The 24,887-nt window shown below is 49.4% G+C and overlaps 1 protein-coding gene across 14 annotated transcripts in view; it reads right to left on the reverse strand.

Moving 5' to 3' along the window:
* Nucleotides 1-24,887, reverse strand: part of DAB2IP (DAB2 interacting protein) — a 314,536-nt gene that overhangs the window by 59,795 nt on the left and 229,854 nt on the right. For all 14 annotated transcript variants that reach the window (XM_077922165.1, XM_077922167.1, XM_077922163.1 and 11 more), the window contains 3 exons: nt 20,697-20,850; nt 12,629-12,727; nt 8,780-9,334 (listed from right to left, as the gene is read on the reverse strand). In XM_077922165.1, coding sequence (XP_077778291.1) covers nt 8,780-9,334; nt 12,629-12,727; nt 20,697-20,850 — 808 coding nt within the window. The remainder of the gene's footprint in view (nt 1-8,779; nt 9,335-12,628; nt 12,728-20,696; nt 20,851-24,887) is intronic.

Genomic DNA, 24,887 nt, shown 5'->3' on the forward strand with positions numbered 1-24,887 from the left:
GTCACACAGAGGATGGAGTAGATTTGCTTTCTGTTACTTGAATCGCAAGAATGGGCCTTTTCAGTGGTGGCTCCCCCACTTATGGAATACTCTTCCCAGGAAGGCACACCCAGCTCCATCACTGACCACTCTTATGCACCACAAAAACACACGTTTCTTTCCAGGCAGGCTTTAAATATCACGACCTTCTTTAGTGGGCAAGGTGCATTACAACAGCTTTTTATGTACAGTGGATGCTCAAGTTGCGAACGTAATCTGTGCAGGATGCACGTTCGCAACCTGCAGCGTTGCGTCTGCGCACATGCGGGTTGCGATTTGGCACTTCTGTGCATGCGCAAAGTGCGATTTAGCACTTCTGCGCATGCGTGACCGCCGGAACCTGGAAAAATGCAACCTGAAGCATCTGTAACCCGAGGTATGACTGTATCTGGATGTTTATAGCTTTTGTTCTGCTTTAGTTTTAATTTTTGTATTATATTGTAAGTCACTTTGTGTCTCCTTTTTCTTTAAAAAAAGCAACTAGTAAGAGGAAGAAATAATAAAACAGCATCACAAAAGGATTTTGACGAAACCTTAGGAAGAACTTAGCAATGATTAGACACTGGAAGGGAATGCCAGAGATGGTGGTGGAGTTTTTAAGCACAAGTGGGATTGAATGATGGAATCGTAGAACTGTAGAGCTGGAAGGGAACCTGAGGGTCATCTAGTCCAACCGCCTACAATGCAGGAATCTCAACATGTGATCCCTTACCCAATTCGAAACCATATTGCATGGTCACCTCACTCAGGGGGCTCCCTTCTAATCCCAGGGTTCTGCTGGGTGACCCCTGAACAGTTAAGATGTGGATAAATTGGATAAATTAACTGGAAGGATTCGAAACCTGCGGGACCAGAGATTCTTAGAAGACTGGAGTAAATATACGATTTATTTGAAAAGTAATAGTAATGAACAGATTACGCTAGTAGGACTGCAAGAAGTCCTGTAAGGAGGACTATATGAAATATTTCAAGAAAGACTATGAGAATTATTCGTTGATGATAATTAAGAGCAGAAAATCACCAGAGGTGTTGACGGAAGTCTAAAACAATGTATAAGATAAGAAGTTATGTTATGTGACTGTTGGAAATGATATGTTAAAAAAACTAACTATACATAAGATAAAGGTAAAGGGACCCCTGAACACTAGGTCCAGCCGTGACCGACTCTGGGGTTGCGGCGCTCATCTCGCTTTATTGGCCAAGGGAGCCAGCGTACAGTTTCCGGGTCATGTGGCCAGCATGACTAAGCCGCTTCTGGCGAACCAGAGCAGCATACGGAAACGCCATTTACCTTCCCGCCAGAGCGGTACCTATTTATCTACTTGCACTTTGATGTGCTTTCGAACTGCTAAGTTGGCAGGAGCAGGGACCGAGCAACTGGAGCTCATCCCGTCGCAGGGATTCGAACCGCCGACCTTCTGATCGGCAAGTTCTGGGCTCTGTGGTTTAACCCACAGCGCCACCCGCGTCCCTAACTATACATATACATATATAATATATATAACAGTTAAGATGTGCAGCAGTTAACACATGTCAGACTATTACCAGGGTTTAAATCCCCACTCAGACACGTGAAGTTCAGTGGGTGGTGAGCTTGGGTGCCAGCTACTGTCTCTCAGCCTAACCTACCTCACAGGGTCGTTGAGGGGATTTAAATGAGGAGAACCATGTTTGCCACCTTGACCTTCTTGGTGAAAAAAGGTGGGCAATAAATGCAATAAATTTATAAAGGTGGGATATAAATGCAGTGAAAATGAGAAGCAGGCGACGCAGGCCCTTCTGCCCCAGTGACAAGTGACCAGCAAGCAGATTGACTGTGAAGTAATAAGGTCTCTTCTCATACGCAATCCTGATTAATGAGATTGACCTATCCTTAAGAGGCTTTCACTGATAAAGGTAATATGATTAATGTGTAATTCAAAGATCGTTCCAAAGCCCTGTGGGAGAGGAGGAGCACACTGTCTCTGCGGACATGGGTGGGGGGGTCATTATTAGCTGAAATGGGTTGCAAGCTAATCTGCAGATATGCCCCAATCACTCCCCCCCACCCACACCCGGGATTGATGTAAATAAAATACTTAGTGTAACTCCTTGCAGACAGAACCACTTGGAGACTGAGACAGAACATTTAAAGCACTATGGTACCATTTCAAATGGCAGGGGGAAGTAATGGCCTTTGAGCCCTGCCTGCAGGTTTTTTATACAGGCACCTATCCTGCTATTAGGGACGCGGGTGGCGCTGTGGGTAAAACCCCAGTGCCTAGGACTTGCTGATCATATGGTCGGCGGTTCGAATCCCCGCGGCGGGGTGAGCTCCCATCGTTCGGTCCCAGCTCCTGCCCACCTAGCAGTTCGAAAGCACCCTTAAGTGCAAGTAGATAAATAGGTACCGCTTACTAGCGGGAAGGTAAACGGCGTTTCCGTGCGTTGCTCTGGTGCTGGCTCGCCAGAGCAGCTTCGTCACGCTGGCCACGTGACCCAGAAGTGTCTTCGGACAGCGCTGGCTCCCGGCCTCTTAAGCGAGATGAGCACGCAACCCCAGAGTCGGTCACGACTGGCCCGTACGGGCAGGGGTACCTTTACCTTTATCCTGCTATTGGAGTAGCTCACGGGACCTCGTTCTGATCCAGTACAACAATCCTTCTAGCCTTACGCCTTAAGCAGGCGTTGTGGCAATTGGGAGAAGGGGAAGCGAAGATCCACATCACCCTGTGAAGAGTCCATCAGAGCAAACAACATGTTTGCTCCAAGATGCTCCAATAAGGAAGTCAGACTATCCTCCACCAGGGCCAGGGCCTTTTCAGTGATGGCTCCGACCTGGTAAAATGCTCTGTCCCTTGAGACTAGGGCCCTTCAGGATTTAACCTCCTTCCGTCGGGCCTGTAAGTCAGAGCTATTCCGCCTGCCTTTCAATTTGAATTCAGCCTGATCTTTTATTTCCCTTCTCTTCCCTCCCCCTCCCCTTTTATGAAGATTACCCGCTCTGAGACCCCACAGCTAATTCTCCCCTGGCCTCCTCGCTGGCCCAAGTAGGACCAATTCAGCCAGCTAGCCCTGGGGATTATCTGATTGATCTTTGATTTTTGAATTTTACTGTTATTCATGTTTTTTTATACTGTATTTTATGCTGCTTTTATAATTAAGTGTTTTAAGTTTGTTGTTAGCTGCTCTGAGCCCAGTTTGTGAGCCAGGAAGGGCGGGGTATAAATAAAAATTTATTATTATTTTATTATTACTCCAATTAAGAGTTGAAACGGCTCTGCAAGGGATGCTCAGATCTTCTTCCTTGTGTGCAGCACAGCATAGATCAGGGTGGGTAGAGGAGGAGAGGCACTCACACTTATCTCTGGAGCTGCCACTCACTGGCCTGCACCCCCTTCAAACAACCTAATTATTGCCCGGAGGAGGGCAGAGCTCATTTGTGTGTGCAAACTGATTAAAGTCATAACTAGCTGGACTAACTGCTGTTGTAAAAAACAAAAAACAGATAGTTTGTCTCTTTGGGTGGATAGGGAAGGAAGTGGCAGCAGTGATGGTGGTTGTTGTTGTTTAGTCGTTTAGTCGTGTCCAACTCTTCGTGACCCCAAGGACCAGAGCACGCCAGGCACCTCTGTCTTCCACTGTAAGACCACGTGGCAGCAGCCATGGGCATGTGGCTCAGCAAATCCATGGACAGGCTGCTACGTGGTCAACACTCCGGGTGGAGGGTTAGTGAGCTTCCTTGTGATGTGGAGGCTGTGTGAGAGAGCCACTGTGGTGTAGCATTTAGCATCAAACAAGGACCTCAGAGAGATCTAGGTTCAAATCCCCTCTGGGCCATAAACAAAGATCACTGAGTGACTTTGGGACAGTTGCTGCCTTTCAGCTTAACCAACCCCACTGGGTTGCAGTGGGGATTAAATGGGGAGAACTATTTAAGCCACCTTGAGCTCCTTGGAGGAAGGACGGCCTTTTTCCATCTCCTCCGTATTAAGCAGTTGGTCCCTTACCTTTCCCGACCTGGCCACAGTGATCCATGCGATGGTCACCTCCAGGCTTGACTACTGTAATTCGCTCTTTGCGGGGCTGCCCTTGAAGCTGTCCCAGAAACTCCAGCGGGTGCAGAATGCTGCAGCGAGGCTCCTCACGGGGTCTCTGCCATGGGAGCATATTCACCCAGTGCTTTTTCAGCTGCATTGGCTCCCGGTGGAGTACAGGGTCAGATTTAAGGTGCTGCTTTTGACCTTTAAAGCCCTTCACGGCTTAAGACCTACAGGACTGCCTCTCCCGGTATGCCCCACGGAGAGCCTCAAGGTCCATAAATATCAACACCCTAGTGGTCCCGAGCCCTAAGGCAGTTAGATTGGTCTCAACTAGGGCCAGGGCCTTTTCAGTACTGGCCCCGATCTGGTGGAACGCTCTGTCCCAAGAGACCAGGGCCCTGCGGGACTTGACATCTTTGACTGTTCCGCCTGGCCTTTGGGCTGGTCTCAGTCTAAGCCCTCCTCTCATTTATTTATTTTTTGATGGAACCCCTCATATAGGGTTTTGTATATAATTTTTCCCTCAGCTCTTTTTGCTGGCCCTTGCAGGACCAGAATGGATAGCTGGCCCTGGTGAATATTTGACATTTTCTCCCCTTATGGCTTTGATCTATAGGCTACCACTAAAACAAGGCTGCATTTTAAGCTGTATTCTAACATATTTCAATCAACTGTTTTTTGTTGTTGTTTTTTTTAAAAATGTTTTTACTGTACAGTGGTACCTCAGGTTACAGATGCTTCAGGTTACAGACTCCGCTAACCCAGAAATAGGACCTCAGGTTAAGAATTTTACCTCAGGATGAGGAGGCGCGGCGGCGGCAGCAGCAGGAGGCCCCATTAGCTAAAGTGGTACCTCAGGTTAAGAACGGTTTCAGGTTAAGAACGGACATAAGAAAACAGGTGTGTTTTAAAAGATACTTCATCACCAGGAATACAGGCGGGAGAGATACCCTTAGTGCAACACCCACCCTCAAAAGCCCTAAGCGGAAAGGTTAGTGCCCCAGAGGAAATGGGGCAAGAGAACCCAAAGAACAATGAAGAACAACAGTCCTTGCCTGCAGGCTCACAAAGTGAGAAGAGACAGACACAAGTGGAAAGGGAGGGGAGGGGGAAATGGTTTGTAAGCAGCCACTTGTGTGGTGGCCTGGGGCGAACAAATTTTGCCCCCAAGCGACCAGAAGGGAGCCTTCTTAAAACTTGGATCCTTTTAGGCCATAAATTTCTGGGTAGAAAGCAGACAGTCCTATGGTCCCCACCAGTGTGTGCCTTATTTCAGTGGATGCATTTGCAAGGACGGCTGAAGCAACCAGTTGTGAGGTTAACGTATATACAGGCAAAGGAAGGTGCCTTTTACTGAGGCTATTTATGCCTAGGTCAGCATTGCTGTGGAATCATAGAATTGTAGAGCTGGAAGGGATCCCAAGGGTCATCTAGTCCAACCCTCTGCAATGCAGGAATCTTCTGCCCAACGTGGGGTTTGACAGTACATCCCTGAGACTAAGTGACTCATGTCCTACCAGCTGAGCAATGTTGGGCTATGTACCATCTTTGACCAGCAGGTGTTCTTCCTTTATCTCCATACCTGTCAGCCAACATGCTCAGTCAGTGCTACCTTGTCTTGACTAGCAGAAGTTCCCCAGGGTCTCAAGCAGCCCCCCTGGCCTGCTCATTTCCCCACAGTCGCCATACCTTGGACCCGTGGCTTCCTGCATGCCAAAGGACCTTGCACTCTTCTACTGAGTTATGGGTCCTCTCTCTGACCCAGCAGAGTCTGCCCAGGGTCTTGGACAGAGAAAGAAATCATCCCCATCCATGGAGAAGATCTGTACTGGAGGTTTCAAATCTGGAGGTTTCAAAATTTGAACCCGGGGCCTTCTGCATGCCACAGCAGGTGCCCTGCCACTCAACTCCAAGTGGAAACGGATTTGTCTGAAGGAGAAGGGAGGCTTGGTGGAAGTCCACCCAAACCCATCCCAAATGCATTTAAAAATGTACAGTGGATGCTTGGGTTGCGAACATGATCCATGTGGAATGCATGTTCACAACCCGCAGCATCCGTAACCTGCAGCGGCGCATCTGCGCACACGTGGATTGCGATTCAGTGCAACTGCACATGCGCAAAGCTCAATTTAGCGCTTCTGCACATGAGCAACCACCAAAACTCAGAAGTAACCCATTCCAGTAGTTCCGGGTTTTGGCGGTCTGCAACCCGAAAAAACGCAACCTGAAGCGTCTGTAACCTGAGGCATGACTGTACATGACTGCTTGCAAATGGGAGTTTTCCCAAGACAGCTTACAACCAAATCTCCTTTTAAAGCCAATGTCTAAAAGAAAGAAGCTTAGATTAAAAGCAGCAGCATAAAACAATTCCTAATCCAGTACTGCAATTTAAAATGGGTAGCAGTTACAACCACCTCTGCAATGCATTGCGTAACCCAGAATGATGCCTTTTTGTACCACTCCGCCATTGTGGAAACATACAGGTCCCATAAGCATGGCTTTCTGGAGGTACGTCCATAATTGCTTCAGGAATAACTCCTCAGCAGCTCCTTCTGACCACTGGCCATGCTGGCTGGGCTGATGGGAGTTGTAGTCCAAGAACATCTCAGGGGCTGCAGATGGTCTAAACCACCCATGATCTACAGTGGTGCCTCGCAAGACGAAATTAATTCGTTCCGCAAGTCTCTTCGTCTTGCGGTTTTTTCGTCTTGCGATGCACGGTTTCCCATAGGAATGCATTGAAAATCAATTAATGCGTTCCTAGGGAAACCGCCTTCAGACTGTCCCCGGACCTCTTCTGAAGGCTGGGGGGGGGGACAAGGGCTTTTCTTCCCACCCCCAGCATTTTAAAAAACCCTGGGACAGCGGAGGACTTCTCCGCTGTCCGGGCGATCTTAAAATGCTGGCGGGCGGCATTTTAAAATCGCCCCGGGACAGTGGAGGACTTCTCCGCTGTCCGGGGCGATTTAAAAGCCCCTGGGAAGGCAGGCAGGGGGGACAAAGACTTTCGCCCCCCGCCCGCCTTCAGAAGGTGTTCCCGCCCCCCCCCCCGCCCGGCTTCGCAGCAGCGCTACGAAGCCCGGCGGCTGAGGCAGGTGTTCCCGCCCCCCCCCCGCTTCGGAGCAGCGTTCCAAAGCGGGGTGGCTGGGGCAGGTGTTCCCGCCCCCCGCCCGGCTTTGCAGCAGCGCTACGAAGCCCGGTGGCTGGGGCAAGTGTTCCCGCCCCCCCCACCCCGCTTCGGAGCAGCGTTCCAAAGCGGGGTGGCTGGGGCAGGTGTTCCCGCCCCCCGCCCGGCTTCGCAGCAGCGCTACGAAGCCCGGCGGCTGGGGCAAGTGTTCCCGCCCCCCCCCCGCTTCGGAGCAGCGTTCCGAAGCGGGGTGGCTGGGGCAGGTGTTCCCGCCCCCCGCCCGGCTTCACAGCAGCGCTACGAAGCCCGGCGGCTGGGGCAGGTGTTCCTGCCCCCCCACCCCGCTTCGGAGCAGCGTTCCGAAGCGGGGTGGCTGGGGCAGGTGTTCCCGCCCCCCGCCCGGCTTCGCAGCAGCGCTACGAAGCCCGGCGGCTGGGGCAAGTGTTCCCGCACCCCCACCCCGCTTCGGAGCAGCGTTCCGAAGCGGGGTGGCTGGGGCAGGTGTTCCCGCCCCCCGCCCGGCTTCGCAGCAGCGCTACGAAGCCCGGCGGCTGGGGCAGGTGTCCCCCCCCCGCTTCGGAGCAGCGTTCCGAAGCGGGGTGGCTGGGGCAGGTGTTCCCGCCCCCCGCCCGGCTTCGCAGCAGCGCTACGAAGCCCGGCGGCTGGGGCAGGTGTTCCCGCCCCCCCACCCCGCTTCGGAGCAGCGTTCCGAAGCGGGGTGGCTGGGGCAGGTGTTCCCGCCCCCCCGCCCGGCTTCGGAGCACCGGGAGAAGCGATCTCCCTGCAGCCCCTTGCTTCAAAAGAGGTCCGGGGGCAGACCTCTTTTGAAGCAAGGGGCGGTGGGGAGAAGCGATCTCCCCGCCGCCCCTTGCTTCAAAAGAGAAGACCCGCTGTCCCCGGGGCAAGCTTCGTTTTGCGAAGCAAGCCCATAGGGAAATTCGTCTTGCGAGGCAACTCGAAAACGAAAAAACCTTTCGTTTTGCGAGTTTTTCGTCTCGCGAGGCGTTCGTCTTGCGGGGTACCACTGTAATTAGTACCCACTGAAAGGAGGGTTCACAAGGCACCACACCACAGAACAGTGAGAGCTGGTGGTTCCCAAACGTTTTCAGTCCCCACCCCCTTGGTTCCATAAACTTACCCCCCAGTGCCCCCTACCCTATAAAAAGCATGATTCAGAATAGTGCTTTGTGCGACCCACAAACGAAAAGAGTAATAACAAAAATCAAAACAGTAAACAGTTAATTGCACATTTATTCAAAATCCAACTCAAACTATGTAGTTTAACTAATTCCACAAAACTGATGAACCTGGTCCAGTAATACCAGTTTTCAAAGTGTGACAGTTGTTTATTCCTCTGCCCCCCCCCCAACTACTGTCCCCTTGCCTCTTAACAAGCCCCCTAGGTAATCCCACTGCCCACTTTAGGAACCACTGGTGTAAGTGGATGACGGGGGCTAAACAACTGTTGGCAAGACCCCCAAACTCAAGGTGGATCACAGCCTCAGGCGTCCAGCTGCAGCACATGTGGGGTTGATGAATGCACGCGAGAGCCTCTAACCCGTCTCCGAGCACGAGGGCGCGAGAGCCTTACCTTGGCCTTCCCTGTGCTCTGCAGGATGTGGACGAGGGCTGAGGCCATCTCCTCCTTGTTCTTCACACTCAGGACTGGCTCCAGAACTGAGCAGAGGACCATGTAGTTGTTGGTGATGTACTCAGCAAACTCCTTGTACATTTCCATGGGGAGAATGCTCATGCTTTGGTAGCGCGACTTGATGCGGATCATGGGGCCCCCAGACTTGCCCTTGCTGGGGTTGGGTGTCACCACCGGGTACCACTTCTCCACAAACTGCCGGCCCGTGACGGAGCCCGCTGGGATGCTGACCAGCCCAATGAAGTTGGTCTTGTCCTTCTTCTTCTTCTTGTCGGTCTCCTTGTACAGGTGGACTGTGATGCCCCTCAGGGATGGAAGGTTGTTGAACTCAAAGTGCTCCCCCCAGAAGACATTGTCCGTTTTCAACTTGCATGTGGTCCGTGCGTAGAGGACCTCGTCCAGGCAGAGTTCGCACAGGTACTTCTTCTTGGCCGGCAAGTCTTTGGCTTCGATAATCCACACCTTGAGCATATTCTCCACCCGCCGGCTGTTGTCCTAGAGAAGAGATGCAATGGGGGGGGGGGGGACACAGTCAAGAAGAGAGCAAGGATGTGCGGTAAGGGCATAAGGCTCCCAGGACGTTTCTGAGCACAATTTAAAGTGTTGGTGCTGACCTTTAAAGCCCTAAATGGCCTCGGTCCAGTATAGCTGAAGGAGTGTCTCCACCCCCATCGTTCTGCTCGGACACTGAGGTCCAGCACCGAGGGCCTTCTGGCGGTTCCCTCCCTGCGAGAAGCAAAGGTACAGGGAACCAGGCAGAGGGCCTTCTCGGTGGTGGCACCCGCCCTGTGGAACGCCTTCCCACCAGATGTCAAAGAGAACAACAACTACCAGACATCTGAAAGCAGCCCTGTTCAGGGAAGCTTTTAATGTTTGATGCATTACTGTATTTTAATATTTTGTTGGAAGCCGCCCAGAGTGGCTGGGGAAGCCCAGCCAGATGGGCGGGGTATAAATAATAAATTATGATTATTATGATTATTATTATGAGAGCCTGATGGATCAGGCCAAAGGGGCCCCATCTAGTCCAGCACCCTGTTCTCACAGTGGCCCCCAGTGCAAAACCAGGACCTGAGCACAAGAGCCACACTTTCCCCCTCCTGTGGTTTCTAGCATCTGGTATGCAGAACCACTGTAGAGGCAGAGCCAAGCCGTGGTGACTGCCAGCCATCAATAGCCTTCTCCTCATCCATTAACCTGTCCAATTCTTTTTTAAAGCCATCCAGGTTGGTGGCCATCACTGCAACTATGGCTTCCATAGTTTAACTACGTGCTGTGTGAAGAAGGACTTTCAGCGTGTGGAGGGTGTGTTGGGGGGGTGTTGGGGGGGGAGAGCAATTACCCGCTGTGAGAATTGGAAGAACGAACGGCTTCATTATTTGCAACGTGCTAGAACAGAAAACCAATCCTTAATTACATTTTTAACTTTTAAGGAAATTACTGGCTCTTGGGAATTTGCATAATAACCCCCGCTTATGCTCGTTTCCCAAATATCACTATGATTTCTTCTCTCGCTGGCACCAATTTGCAAGAAGAAAGGAGGGCTGAGAACCTGTCTCTCTCTCTGTCCCCCCCCCCCACTACACATGCTTCACTTTCAAAAAAAACCTATTTCACCGCTTCCAATTTGGCAGCCAGGAGAGCCTCAACATTAAAGGGAAAGGTGTGGGGATGGGGGGGGGGGCGCCCTAAGAGAAAAGAGAACAAATTGTAGACTAAATTGTAGACTGTTCTGCAGGTGTTCCTGTGCCGCAATTTCTCCACTGGGCTTGAGCAATGGGATAGTACTGCTGGCTTTTCACATCAGGTACCCAGGGACCACAAATGCATAAACACAGCCCCCCAGCCAAAAAGGAAAACCCACCCTCTTTAAAAGGGGCAGAGTTTTGAAAGAAAAGGCAATGCCTATAAATGCGTGGGAGGTCATACTTAAGGATTTGCATGAGCAAAAATGGTGAGGAGGTGAGAGGGAGGGACCTTCTTGTGGGGCAGAAAGTTGCCCAAGCCTTGGTGCCTTTGACAGCAATAATTATCTCAGCCTATGGTCAAGCTGGTTGGGTCTGGTGGGAGTTGGAGCGCAGAACATTCAGGGACAAGGGGATGGTAAAGGCTGGCTCATTGCATATTGAATCCCACAACTCTCCCCCAGGGGAAACTTTATGAAAGTTAAATTTATGCATGATCCACGAACGACACAATTGCCAAAACTCACCTTTTTAAAAAAGAACAAGAGGAAGTAACCTACAGGACCGCCTCTCCTGGTATGTCCTGCGGAGGACCTTAAGGTCCATAAATAACACCACTTTGGAAGTCCCGAGCCCGAAGAAGGTCAGACTGGCCTCAACCAGGGCCAGGGCCTTTTCAGCTCTGGCCCCGGCCTGGTGGAACGCCCTAGTGCAGGAGATCAGGGCCCTGTGGGATTTAACATCTTTCTGCAAGATGGAGCTGTTCCGCCTGGCCTTTGGGCTGGACTCAATCTAACCCCCCCCCTCATTTATTTATTTTTTAATGGAAACCCTCATATGGGATTTGTATATAAATTTTCCCTCGGCTCTTTTTGCTGGTCCATGTAGGACCAGCATGGATAATTGGCCCCGATGAATATCTGACGTTTTCTCCCCTTATGGCTTTGATCTATAGGCTACCACTAAAACGAGGCTGCATTTTAAGCTGCATTTGAAACTGTATTCTAACTTATATTTTAATCAACTGGTTTTTTTGTTTTTGTTTTAATGTTTTTACTGTATTTATATTCAGTTAGCCACCCTGAGCCCGGTCTTAGCTGGGGAGGGCGGGGTATATATAAAATTATTATTATTATTATTATTATTATTATTATTATACGCCTGCAGCCTGCACTACTCTTGGAAGTTATTTTAAGAGGAACTGTATTGGTTCTGCCATCTATGGACACGTACCTGGGAATAAGAGCATAAAAGAGCCCTGAGGCTGGATCAGGCTGGTGGCCTGTCTAGTCCAGGATCATGTTCTCTGAGTGGCCAGCCAGACACCTCTTGAGAAGCCTAAGGTCCTGATTGCAACAGCAACTCTGCCCACCTGCAATTCCCAGCAACTAACATTCAGGGGACGCGGGTGGCGCTGTGGGTAAAAGCCTCAGCGCCTAGGACTTGCTGATCGAAAGGTCGGCGGTTCGAATCCCCGCGGCGGGGTGCGCTCCCGTTGCTCGGTCCCAGCGCCTGCCAACCTAGCAGTTCGAAAGGACTCCCGGGTGCAAATAGATAAATAGGGACCGCTTACTGGCGGGAAGGTAAACGGCGTTTCCGTGTGCTGCGCTGGCTCGCCAGATGCAGCTTGTCACGCTGGCCACGTGACCCGGAAGTGTCTCCGGACAGCGCTGGCCCCCGGCCTCTTAAGTGAGATGGGCGCACAACCCTAGAGTCTGTCAAGACTGGCCCGTACGGGCAGGGGTACCTTTACCTAACATTCAGGGGCAGACTGCCTGCAACTATGGAAGCACAGCACAGCCATCAACTGAGGTCCAGGGAACCTGAGGCACCGCTTGAACTTGTGTATCACTCATTCACTAAGGTCATCCACAGGAGCGTCATTGTTCGCTCCCCTAGTTGACAAGACTCATTTGACAGCAACAAGAAACAAGAGGTTTATGGTGTCCTTGGCCCAGTCCTGTGGAACTCTCTGCCACTGGAGATTCCGCGGGATTCCCCAATCCTCTTTTAAAGCCAAGCAAGTTGATGGCCACCACTGTGTCCTGAAGTTCCACAGTTTAACTATGTACTGTGTGAAGCTGCTGCTTAGCTTGTTCGGTACCTTGTTCGGGTGCACAGCACGGCGCAGATTCTCCATCCACTTGTCCCGCTCTGCTGCAGAGCGGCAGGAAAAGCATTTGCTCCCGGACGACGTCGTCACCTGGAAGAGAGGAAAGAAGCGAGAGTTTCTTGCAAGCTGACCCAACCTTAGGAGCCACGTATCTCTGTGATATGTGCCGTCCTTGTAAGACCCTGCCCTACATTGTCCTTTTTAAAAAATTTTAAAAATTTTATTAAATGTTACCAAAAAAAGAGAAAGAAATAGAAACAATACATAACCATACATAAAAACGTTTTATCTACACAATTTTCCAGAATGCAAACTAGAAAAGAAGAAAGGCAAAAGATAAAAGAAACAAACAAGAAAAAAATGAAAAGAAAAAATACTTTTCATCATCAATTATTCCAGATTCATACTTCAAACATTACAATATTTAAATCCTAGTTAAATATTATAAAAGACTTCACCACACATCTCTTGGTTATCTAGTTAACTTTTATATCTGTTCTTCAGTCACTTCCTTTCCTTAAATTCTTTCATGGTCGTTCTAATCTTTGTATTCTCTGTACTGTATTCTTCACAAGGTTAGTCTAAGCACAACCAAAATTTCGTGTTTCATCCCTGTTTTGTGTAAATATTCTTTTAAGCATTCCCATTGTTTCTGCACCATAGTTTTAGATTTATGCCTTATTATATCCGTCAATTTTGCTAACTCCAGATACTCACACCGTTTACTTAACCATAGTTTACTTAACCTACATGGTCCTATATTGAGAAGTGGATGGGATTAGATGGCCCTGCTAATTATACCATCACAGCTCAGAACTGCCCTAATGTATCAAAGCACAATGTCCATAGAGTCCAGCAACGGCCAGCCAGGTGCTTCTAGGAAGCTCAGAAGGAAGGAATAAAGGGGACACCTCTCTCTTGTTGTTTGCCTGCAGCATCAGGGGTAGAATGTCTCTGGATGGAGAGGCTCTGCTCTCACAGGGAATGATTAACTCCCCAGTATACTTGTGAGACAACATCTTAAAAAGTAGAGACATCACCTTACCAACAAAGGTCCGTATAGTTAAAGCCATGGTTTTCCCAGTAGTGATGTATGGAAGTGAGAGCTGGACCATAAAGAAGGCTGATCGCCGAAGAATTGATGCTTTTGAATTATGGTGCTGGAGGAGACTCTTGAGAGTCCCATGGACTGCAAGAAGATCAAACGCATCCATTCTTAAGGAAATCAGACCTGAGTGCTCACTGGAAGGACAGATCGTGAAGTTGAGGCTCCAATACTTTGGCCACCTCATGAGAAGAGAAGACTCCCTGGAGGAGACACTGATGCTGGGAAAGATGGAGGGCACAAGGAGAAGGGGACGACAGAGGATGAGATGGTTGGATAGTGTTCTTGAAGCTACCAGCATGAGTTTGACCAAACTGCAGGAGGCAGTGGAAGACAGGAGTGCCTGGCGTGCTCTGGTCCATGGGGTCACGAAGAGTCGGACACGACTAAACGACTAAACAACAACAACAACATACTTGTGAGGCTGATTGCCGAAGGCTGATCGCCGAAGAATGGATGCTTTTGAATTCTGGTGCTGGAGGAGACTCTTGAGAGTCCCATGGACTGCAAGAAGATCAAACCTATCCATTCTGAAGGAAGTCAGCCCTGAGTGCTCACTGGAAGGACAGATCCTGAAGCTGAGGCTCCAATTCTTTGGCCACCTCATGAGAAGAGAAGACTCCCTGGAAAAGACCCTGATGTTGGGAAAGATGGAGGGCACAAGGAGAAGGGGACGACAGAGGACGAGATGGTGGGACAGTGTTCTCGAAGCTCCCAGCATGAGTTTGACCAAACTGCGGGAGGTAGTGGAAGACAGACGTGCCTGGCATGCTCTGGTCCAGGGGGGTCACGAAGAGTCAGACACGACTAAATGACTAAACAACATACTTGTGATAAGAGAGCTAGATGGACTTTTGGTCAGATGCATCAGAAGGGAGTTGCTGCCCTGGATGTGTATTTTAATGAGCTGAACGGAGTGTGTATAACTTTACCAGTGCTTATCTTACATTTTGCCTGCTATTCTGTTAATGTTGTTAATATCGTTTTATAGATTATTAATGCTGTATTGATTTGTCAACCACACAACACGACTTTTGCTTTCATTCTGACGCTTAGTTTATTTCTTCAGTTGTTGCTTTGTTAACAGTGTTTTATGGCTTGTAATTGCTTCACTGATGATTTGTTAATTATTCCATGTGATTTATGCTGCGTTTGTGATGTTCTGCTATGTTCTGCCATGCTACTGTTAGCTATTGTTTGTGAGCCACTTTGGGATTCCTTAGAATGAATAGCGGCACAGGAATTCAATAAATCAAATCAAATATCAAACCACTGCATGTCCCAGCTTGGGGAAAGGAAGCAGACAGCTGATCAGATGGTTAACGAAGGAGGAGTCAGGGTCTGGGGCCACGACGTAGCTAAACATGAGGCTGGCACAAAAGGAGCGCTGGTGGGAACCTGAGAACAAGACCCCCAAACCCACATGGCCAATGGGTGACCAGTGAATGAATGAATGAACAAATGAGCTGCGAGGTAGATTAAGGCTGGGTGAATTAATGTCTGAGGGTCTCGCAGTGATTATGTAACTGAAGGTTGTGGACCTGGACCTCCCCAGTCCTAGCTGGACACTCCAACCCAGGTGTGGGGAACCTCAGGCCCCAGAGCCCCAAATGCAGCCTTCCTGATCTGTCTACCTGGAGTTTGGGTCTCCTCGCGGGCCCCTTTGAACGTTTCATGCCTGGCTGGATTGTGTCCATTAAAGCTTGTCTGGATGGAGGACAGAGAGGGGTGTCTAGCGGGTAAACAGCATCTATCGCCCCACCTCCACTATTGCCTCTGGCCCCACCTACCCCTGGCAGGTGGCCCCAGGAAGGCTGCCGAGAAATTAATGCGGTCCTCAGGCCTGAAAAACATGGCCCCCACACTGCTCTAACCTCTGCACCATCTTTAAATATCTCAAGGGCTATCACATGGAGCAAGCTTGTTTGTTTTCTCCTGCTCTGGAGGGTAGGACTCGAACCCGTGGCTTCAAGTTAAAAGAAAGGAGATTCCGACTAAACATCAGAGAAGAGTTTTCTGACAGTAAGGGTTGTACGACAGGGAATGGGCTCTCTTGGGAAGTTGTGGACTTGCCAGCATTGGAGGTTTTAAAGCAGTGGGCAGATGGCCACCTGTCATGGGTGGTTTAGTTTTGTTTACTGCATTGCAGGGGGTTGGACTAGATGACCCTCAAGGTCCCTTCCAAATCTACAATTCTACGATCCATTGATCCATTATGTTTTCAACAATGTCACCACTGTTGTGTGTGTGGGTTTGATCAACGATATTCACACTTTAACTTATATTGGGATTGTGTTTTAGTCAAAAAGCTTTGGAATTTGGTTTATAAGGAAATATGTGGATTGTATCTTGCCCGACATCGAATCTGTAAGATATTTTTGAAGAAGGCAAAACCATCCTATCATCACAAGAAATGCTCTAACCAACCAACAGTATACAAAAGATGAAGTGTAGATGAGGGGAAGCTGCACACACAAAATACATACAGAGATGAAAATAGTGTCTTGCCCAAAAATGCACCTTTAAGATCACAACTTGATGTGGGAATGTGGCACTTAAGCCAGGGGGAAAGAAACAGTGGGGGGAGAAACAGAAATATAAATTGATCCCTGCAGGGGTTGGGCTAGATGACCCTCGGGTTCCCTTCCAACTCTGCAATTCTGTGACTCTTGGGTGTACAATGGAAAATCTGAAACAGCACCACGGGAGAGGGGAGAAAGCTCTTTCACATGCCCAGGCACCACATAGATTAGGCACATTATGCAATGGGCGGGGAAGCCCCAATAAAATGTATGCTGTAATGAAGCCCAGGCTGTTATGTGTGTTTTATTTATTAATAAAGTTTTTAAAAATACAGGTATTAGTTTGCCAGGCCAAAATTCAATTAGTGCAGTGAAGAGGGAGGAAATCATTAGTTTCTCAAATGTAACTCATTTTGCCTCATTATCCTTGTTCCATGGGTGGATGGCTCTTCCTAGAGAAGGCAAAATTGCACTCTGCAATTTTTGCTTGCCACCTGAAACGAAAGCAAGGTAGAGAGGAAGTCTGGAAGGTGTTTCTGCTGCAAGCCAAGCGCCTTATTGAAATGCAGAGCCCAGCCTCTCTCAAGGACAGTCGTGAGGGTGGCATGGAGAAGCAAGAGGCAGGGAGGCGCTAAGGGCAGTGGTGACATTATGCTTGTGATACCAGGGTGGGGGAGAGCTGTGGCTCAGCAGCAAAAGCACCTGCTCGGCATGCAGAAGGAAGCCGGTGTAATCCCCAGGTCTGGAAAGGACCCCTACCTGCAACCCGGGAGACCCAGATAGGCCAAGGGCTTGTCTTCGTGGAAGGCAGGGCTTTTTCAGCCGTAACTCAATGGAACTCAGTTCCGGCACCTCTCAGGTGAGCACCATTGCCATTGTAAGAAAACAAGGGAGGCACTAATAGTGAGTTCCAACACCTCTTTTTCTAGAAAACTAGTACTGGTGGAAGGCAACTTCATTGGGTGCTGCTACATCAGCATGTTACTTGGAAGCACGAGGACTCAAATCTTGGTCCATTTTGTGGGTGACAACCATAGCTGAATGGTATAGAGAAGATGCTGTTAGTGCAGAAGGGCCCCAAGGGCCCCAAGGTACAATTCCCCACTGGCATCTCCAGGTAGGTAAAGGTAAAGGGACCCCTGAACGTTAGGTCCAGTCGTGGCTGACTCTGGGGTTGCGGCGCTCATCTCGCTTTACTGGCCAAGGGAGCCGGCGTACAGCTTCCGGGTCATGTGGCCAGCATGACTAAGCCGCTTCTGGCGAACCAGAGCAGTGCACGGAAACGCTGTTTACCTTCCCACCAGAGCGGTACCTATTTATCTACTTGCACTTTGATGTGCTTTCGGACTGCTAGGTTGGCAGGAGCAGGGACTGAGCAACGGGAGCTCACCCCGTTGTGGGGATTCGAACCACTGACCTTCTGATCGGCAAGTCCTAGGCTCTGTGGTGTAACTCACAGCGCCACGCACGTCACTGCATCTCCAGTTAGGGCTGGGTACTCTGTTCTGAAACGCTGGAGAGCTATTGCTTCCAGCCAGTGTAAGCAACACTGCGACAGAGAGATCAATGTTTGATTTCCTGTCTTCCTGTGGAGCAATGTGCTCACCTCTGGAGGTGGCAGGGGGCAGCAGGAGGCCGGGAGCGATGGGAGGGAAGGCTAGTGGCTGCTGTGTGTCCTCATAAGTCAGGGCAAGCTTGTGGGTGGAAAGAGCAGGCAGAAATCCTGCAACCCGGATAAATTATGCAAACGCAGGCATCTGCATGGATGCGTTTTGCAAAGTTTGGAGGACAGCGGAAGGTGCAGTGCGACAAAGCTCTGCAACTGGACCTTACCTTGGAAAAGAGTTCTGCTCACTGCACCCTCCCATCACCACAAAGCTCCCCCCATGCAGCCCCAAACACGCACTTTGTGCCAAACAGTCAGACTGCCTGCGCCCTCTCAATGTTGCATGCACACTGCTTGTTCGCAGTCACTTGGGACTAACTCCCTTATGGGATAGTTCCATGTGTATATATACTTTTGTAACCTAAGACTGCCTTCAGGGATCTAACTGTGAACTGAATGAATGTGAGTAAACGACTTTTATAAAATATACACAACAATAAAATTGTTGTGTATATTTTTTAAAAGAGGGACAAGAAGGGATCTTACCAGAAATCTTATATAGAGAGGTTCAGACGAACCTGCAACAAGCAAACCGCTGTGCATTTAAAGGGGAATGTTGAAACTCTGCTAAGACACAGAACTTGCTAACGCAAGTTAGGAAGGATACCATGAAACAATATATCCTATCCTGCCTCCCACAACATTCACTAACTAACTAACTAATTGACATTACATTTGGCTCTCCAGGCTAGGTCCTCCCATGGAGCCAAGAAACTTTAGAAACAAATCCCACCTGCTCCATTCCCTCCTAAGATACTAAAAATTGAATTTTTGCACAGAAAGTGCAAAAATAAAAAAGGACAGGCCCTGGTAGCAAGTTGCAGACCCGATCCACAGTCCTACACACACAGGAAGGCATGTGGCCACCTGTCCAGTTATCTGGAGCTTTGTGACCTGTTTAGGAAATGCAGTTAATAGATGCTTCACATTCTCCCACCTATGTGTGCCCCTTTTTCCTCCTTGATCAGCCACAACTTCAAGCGAAGCACCAGCCCATCTTGTATGCAAGGGTGCAGTCTCAGCATCCATGCGGTGCTGCCCTTGGGTCTGGTTCTGAAGCTCCAGTGACTGCAGAGTGCGGTGGCCAGATTTCTGGTGGGGTCACCTGGCCGACAATGTGTGGCACCCTTGTTGAGGCATCTGCACTGGCTGCCCATCTGCTACTCGGTCAGGGTCAAGGCCCTTGTATTAATTTACAAAGCCCTGGACAACTTGGGTCCAGGGGACCTAAGACCCTTATATCCCAGCTTGATCACTCAGATCATCAGCAGGAGCATCGCTGGTCCCGTTGGTGAGGCTTGTTTGACAACAAGAAACCGAGACTTTAGTCTCATCGACCCAGTCCTGTAGGACACTCTGCCACTAAGGACCCAGCTGGTCTACTCTGAGTAGGACCAGCACTGGATATAACCTAAGGGACAGAAGAGAAATTTCATTTGGCCTGACCCCACTGAACCCATTTGCATCTCCTGGATTAATATACAGTTCGGAATAAAAATTTTCTTTGGATTTCACACCTATCTGAATTTTGCACTGTACTCTCCAACTCAGAAAAAAATGTACCACAATGGATAAGAAAAAGAAGCGCACACATTTCCAGTAAAAACACATTTAGAAATATTTTTTTAAATTCTTAATGTGGATTTAATTACAGATGATTGCTGTATAAACAGAACGAAAGAACCCTGTTGGAGCCAACCAAATCATAGCAACAAAAGAAGCTGCTTTATACAGAGTCATAGGTTTGGTCCATCTAGTTCAGTATTGTCTGCACTGACTGGCAGCAGCTCTCCAGGGCTTCAGGCTGAGAGTCTCTTCCAGGCTTACCTGGAGGTGCCACAGGGAACTGAACCTCAGACCTTCTGCACACCAAGCAGTTGCTCCGCCACTGAGGCACTGCCCTACTCTCAAGCAAGCACCATTATGCTTGCAGGAGTGACCAGGCAGATGGCTCTGGGAAGCTGCCAAGCAGGGCAGCTGGGATAGCTCACTCAATAGAGCATGAGATACTTAATCTCAGGGCCATGGGTTCGAACCCCACAATGGACAAAATATTCCTGTATTGCAGAGGGGTGGACCAACCTTCAGGATCTCTTCCAACTCTACAATTCTATGGTTCTGTGAAAGCAGCAGCAGCCCCACCCTTAGGTTCTGAGGCAGACTGCCTCTGACTATGGAGGCTCCACTCCCAACTGGTGTGACAGGTCAGCCCCATCGGCCTGCTCCCACCTCACCTGTCATCTGGGGGGCAGCCATTCTATGAAACTGCCTTACAGGGGCAGGTGGGAAGCAGAAGAGCTCACTCCACCAGCTTTGCCGAAACCCCAGCTACACCAGCCCCTGAACTGTGCCAGGTGGTTATGATAGGAATCTGTGCCTGGGTTTTTCTTTTTCCTTTTCCCTCCCTGCAGCTTACCCCTTGTGTGCTACAGTCTTCTTCTTTTTTTAAAAGGGAAATGTGCAAGTCTGAGAGGGCAGGGACTGCCTCATTCTGATTTTATGCAAGCCGCCCTGGCAGGCTTTTTGGATGGAAAGCGGGGTACAACACCCCCCCCCCCCGGCGATAAAACAAGCCAATACATAAGTGATTGTCATGGCTCAAAATGAACATAAAAGCAACCCTGTTGGGTCAGGCCAAAAGTCTGCCAAGTCCAACCTCCCGTTTCCCACAGGGGTCAAACTCTCAGGAGTGCACACCCACCCACCCACTCCGAAAGCAGGACATCCAGCCAGCAGCCTTCGTGCGTGTCAATGGGTGCGCCTTACCTCGAAGCAGAAATCCTGCCCCAGGATGCTGCTATGAACAGGCTTAATGACCACTTCTTCCTCCATGCTGAGATCCAGGGCCTCCACAGCGCTACTTGGACTGAGCAGTGACTCGTGGGAGCGAGATTCCTTCAGCCTGGGCATTAGATGGGATCTGGAGGGAGAGGAAGGCAAGAACAGTGAGGATCAGAGCCACACCCTTCCAGCACCACGGAAAGGACCAAGCACCGCTTTTCACGATAGCCCTTGAAAAAAGAAGTGTCAGATTGGACCAACAGCACACCTGGATTGTATTTAGGAATGTAACAACCTGTCTCACTATTTATTTATCAAATTTCTATGCTGCCCATCATCCGAGGGTCAGTTTACAATACCAAGACACAAAAACACGTACATTGTACCTGGTCAGACCATTGGCCCCATCCTGCTCAGTATTGTTTACCCCAGGCTTCCTCAATCTCGGTCCTCCAGATGTTTTGAGACTACAGTTCCCAGCATCCCTGACCACTGGTCCTGCTAACTAGGGATGATGGGAGTTGTAGGCCAAAAACATCTGGAGGGCCGAGGTTGAGGAAGCCTGCTTTACACTGACGGGCAGTAGCTCAATATTGTCCACCAGGTTCTCCTGGATATCCGGCCCCACCTGGAGAGGTTAGCGGGGCTCAAACCGGCGACCTTCCCTGATCTACAGCCCTTCCCACCCATACAGGTCCCCAAAGTAGCTCACAAGCATAAAAAAAAACCAAGATAAAACAATAGGAGTGGGTTAAAAACCAATAAGGAAGAACAACAAGCAATCAGCACCATTTTAAACCAAGACTCTGAGGATCAGAGATTTTAAATAGAATAGAGATTTTAAATAGAAGCCTGCTAACACATTAAATAGAAGCCTGCTAACTCAAAAAAGCTCAACAACTTTGGTTGGCTCTTTGGTTGGCCCTCACGGCCCTTCACTTCACCAAATCTGGCCCTCTTTGAAAAAAAGTTTGGACACCACTGTATCTAATGAAACATGTTGGCTATACAGTGGACGCTTGGGCTACGAATGCGATCCGTGCGGGATGCACGTTTGCAACCCGCAGCGTTCGCAACCCGCAGCAGCGCGTCTGCGCACACACGGGTTGCAATTTGACGCTTCTGTGCATGCACAAAGTGCAATTTAGCGCTTCTGCGCATGCAAGACCACCAAAACCCGGAAGTAACCTGTTCCGGTACTTTCGCGTTTCGGCGGGTGCGTAACCTGAAAAAACACAAGCTGAAGTGGCTGTAACCCGAGGCATGACTGTATTAAGGGCTTGAGAGAGCACCTTCTCTCTTTGGAAGCCGAAGCAGGAGGGGCTGCCAAACACAGTTGGTGGGGCTGTGTGGGGCTTGGTAGGTCACAAGCTAGGGTGGCTCGTGGTGCACCCTTGCATTTAAGCATTAGCCAGGTAGCCACAGGTAACCCAGAATTGCATATGTGCAGGTGAGTGAGCACACAGAGAAGGGAAGAGCACTATGTCCTCTCTGGCAGCAGGAAGGTGTGTGTGCTCCACTGGGCTAGCAAACATGTTTGCAGGCTACTAACCTTCTTGGGCTCATGGTCAAGGCTGACTGAATGGGATCTTTGGTCGAGATCAAGCAGGGAATTCAGGGAAAGGAAAGGCAAATTTGAGAGGATTGGCAACAGCTGGTAGGAACTCCCTCCAGAAAGAGGTGTGTCAGGCACCTTGATTATTCGGCTTCCGGCAAATGCCTTTTGACACATGAGGAGTGCATATTTTTTAGAACACACCTTATTTTTTGTGATTGTAGGCTGTTTTAAACAGTTTCTAATGCTGTGTTTTAGTGCTGCAACCTGCCCCGTGACCTTAAGATAAAGTGCGGGTAATTAATAATGATAATAATTTTACATTCCTGGGTTTGAATGAAAATCCGCTGAAGATTGTTGTGTGATCCTTTCCCGCCCACAGACAAGGAAAGGAAGCCGGCTCCAGAACATTTCCCGCCCCTCATTTCTTTGGACAATGATGGGAATAATTTTAGGTCAGCCACAACAATGCAGCAAGGACAGAATGGGCATTGTTGAGGTCCCAGAGCAGCTTAAAAGAAAACAAATACTCGGGGTGTCTTGGAAAAGAGCAAAGACGCAGGATAAATGAAAACCTCCCTGCAGATAGTGACAAAAGCCAGTGTAGATTTTCACAACCATCTGTCTCCCCCCTCATCCCTCCCTTGGATCATTGGAATGGGTTGTAAACTTGAAATTAGGGCTCCGGGGATGATGCAGGAAGTTGAAGGCACCCCATAAGGAGGAAGGGAACACCTGGCAAGAACAGAACTTTATGGAAGAGCCATAACTCAGTGGTGGAACACCTGTTTTGCATGCAGAAGGTCCCATACACACAAAATTAAGACGCCAAGTACCATCATCACATCTGTGTTCCTATTTTCTTATTCCCCAAATGTCTAGTCTTCTATTCTATTCTATTCTATTCTATTCTATTCTATTCTATTCTATTCTATTCTATTCTTGCATTCCATTTCCACCCCACCTTTTTTCTGAAGCTGGCATATGTTAGGTAAAGGTAAAGGTAAAGGGACTCCCTGACCATTAGGTCCAGTTGTGACCGACTCTGGGGTTGCAGGGCTCATCTCGCTTTATTGGCCGAGGAGCCGGTGTTTGTCCGCAGACAGCTTCCAGATCATGTGGCCAGCATGACTAAGCAGCTTCTGGCGAACCAAAGCAGCACACAGAAACTCCGTTTACCTTCCCGCCTGAGCAGTACCTATTTATCTACTTGCACTTTGACGTGCTTTTGAACTGCTAGGTTGGCAGGAGCAGGGACCAAGCAATGGGAGCTCACCCCGTCGCAGGGATTCGAACCACTGACCTTCTGATCGGCAAGTCCTAGGCTCTGTGGTTTAACCCACAGCACCACCCACGTCCCTATATGTTAGGTACTTCCTCTCATTTAATCCCCACGGCAACCCTGTGAGGTAGGTTAGGCTGAGAGGCAGCGACTGGCCCCCGAGGCCCTACAGTCAGCTTCACGGCTGAGTGGAGATTTGAACCCTTGTCTCCCAGGTCCTAATCCAATGCTCTAACCACACCACACTGGATCTCTCTTCCAGATGGGAAACCCTTTCAATAAGACCACATGCATCAAAAGAGAAGAAGGGAGCATAGCGTTTTTTGCTTCCAGACAATTGGCTGTGCCCAGATACAAACTGCACCAGCTAATAAAATCAATCCATTGCCTTTTCTTAATAATAAGGGTTCCCATCACACATCAATGTCCTTGGCGCTTGCAAAGTATAGAACAGGTCTCTGCTGAAAGGGATTTACAATCCAGAAACTGATGTGGGGACACAATGGAAACTGAAAAAGCATGGAGGCTTGGGATGTTGTGTTGTGTGGAGGGAGAGGCAGAAGAAGGTTCTGCGTCTATAGAAGTCCCAAGTTCTTAGGTTGGGCTAAAGTATGGCTCTCCTAGGGTGAAACCGGGCAACGCTTCTTCATCAGATGATGCAACTCTATTATTTAAACTGGGTACTGAGCAATCATTAAATGTTATCATTATTATTAATTGCATTTATATCCCACCTTTTCCCCTCCAAGGAGCTCAAGGCAGCTACATGGTCCTCCCCCCCTCCCCAGTTTAATTCTCACAACCACCCTGCGAGGTAGGCTGGGCTGAGAAGCCAGCTCAAGGTCACACCCAGAGAACTTCATGGCCCAACAGAGATTTGAACCCTGGTCTCCCATGTCCTACTCAGAAATGCTAACCACTACCTCATTCTGGATTGCGACGCCTCTCTATTGTACATGCAGAAGGGAAAGGAGATAGCTCCCTGGCCCCAGGGAGCCTACAGTTTAAAGGCTGACAGTTATGGGAAAGGAAATGGGGCGGCAGCTCAGACACCGGGAGCTGACGCTTTGTGTGTGGAGGGTCCCCCCCCCCATTCCATTCTCAGCAAGTCTGGGGAAGGGCTGGCAAAGACCAACCTACCTGAAATTCCCTGGAAGGCTACAGCTCAGTGGCAGAGCCCATGCTTTGCCCACAGAAGGTCCCAGGACCCAATTTCTAAAATCCCCTGCCTGAAAAACCCCAGAGAACATCTGCTGTTAGTGTCCGTGCAGGCAGCTACCAACACTCCAAAAGGCCGTTGCAGGAGAGGCGCAAAGGGGTTAAGCTTTTGAGGATGCTG

This window comes from Podarcis muralis, chromosome Z (genome assembly GCF_964188315.1).
Source record: "Podarcis muralis chromosome Z, rPodMur119.hap1.1, whole genome shotgun sequence".
In the NCBI taxonomy this organism is placed as follows: domain Eukaryota; kingdom Metazoa; phylum Chordata; class Lepidosauria; order Squamata; family Lacertidae; genus Podarcis; species Podarcis muralis.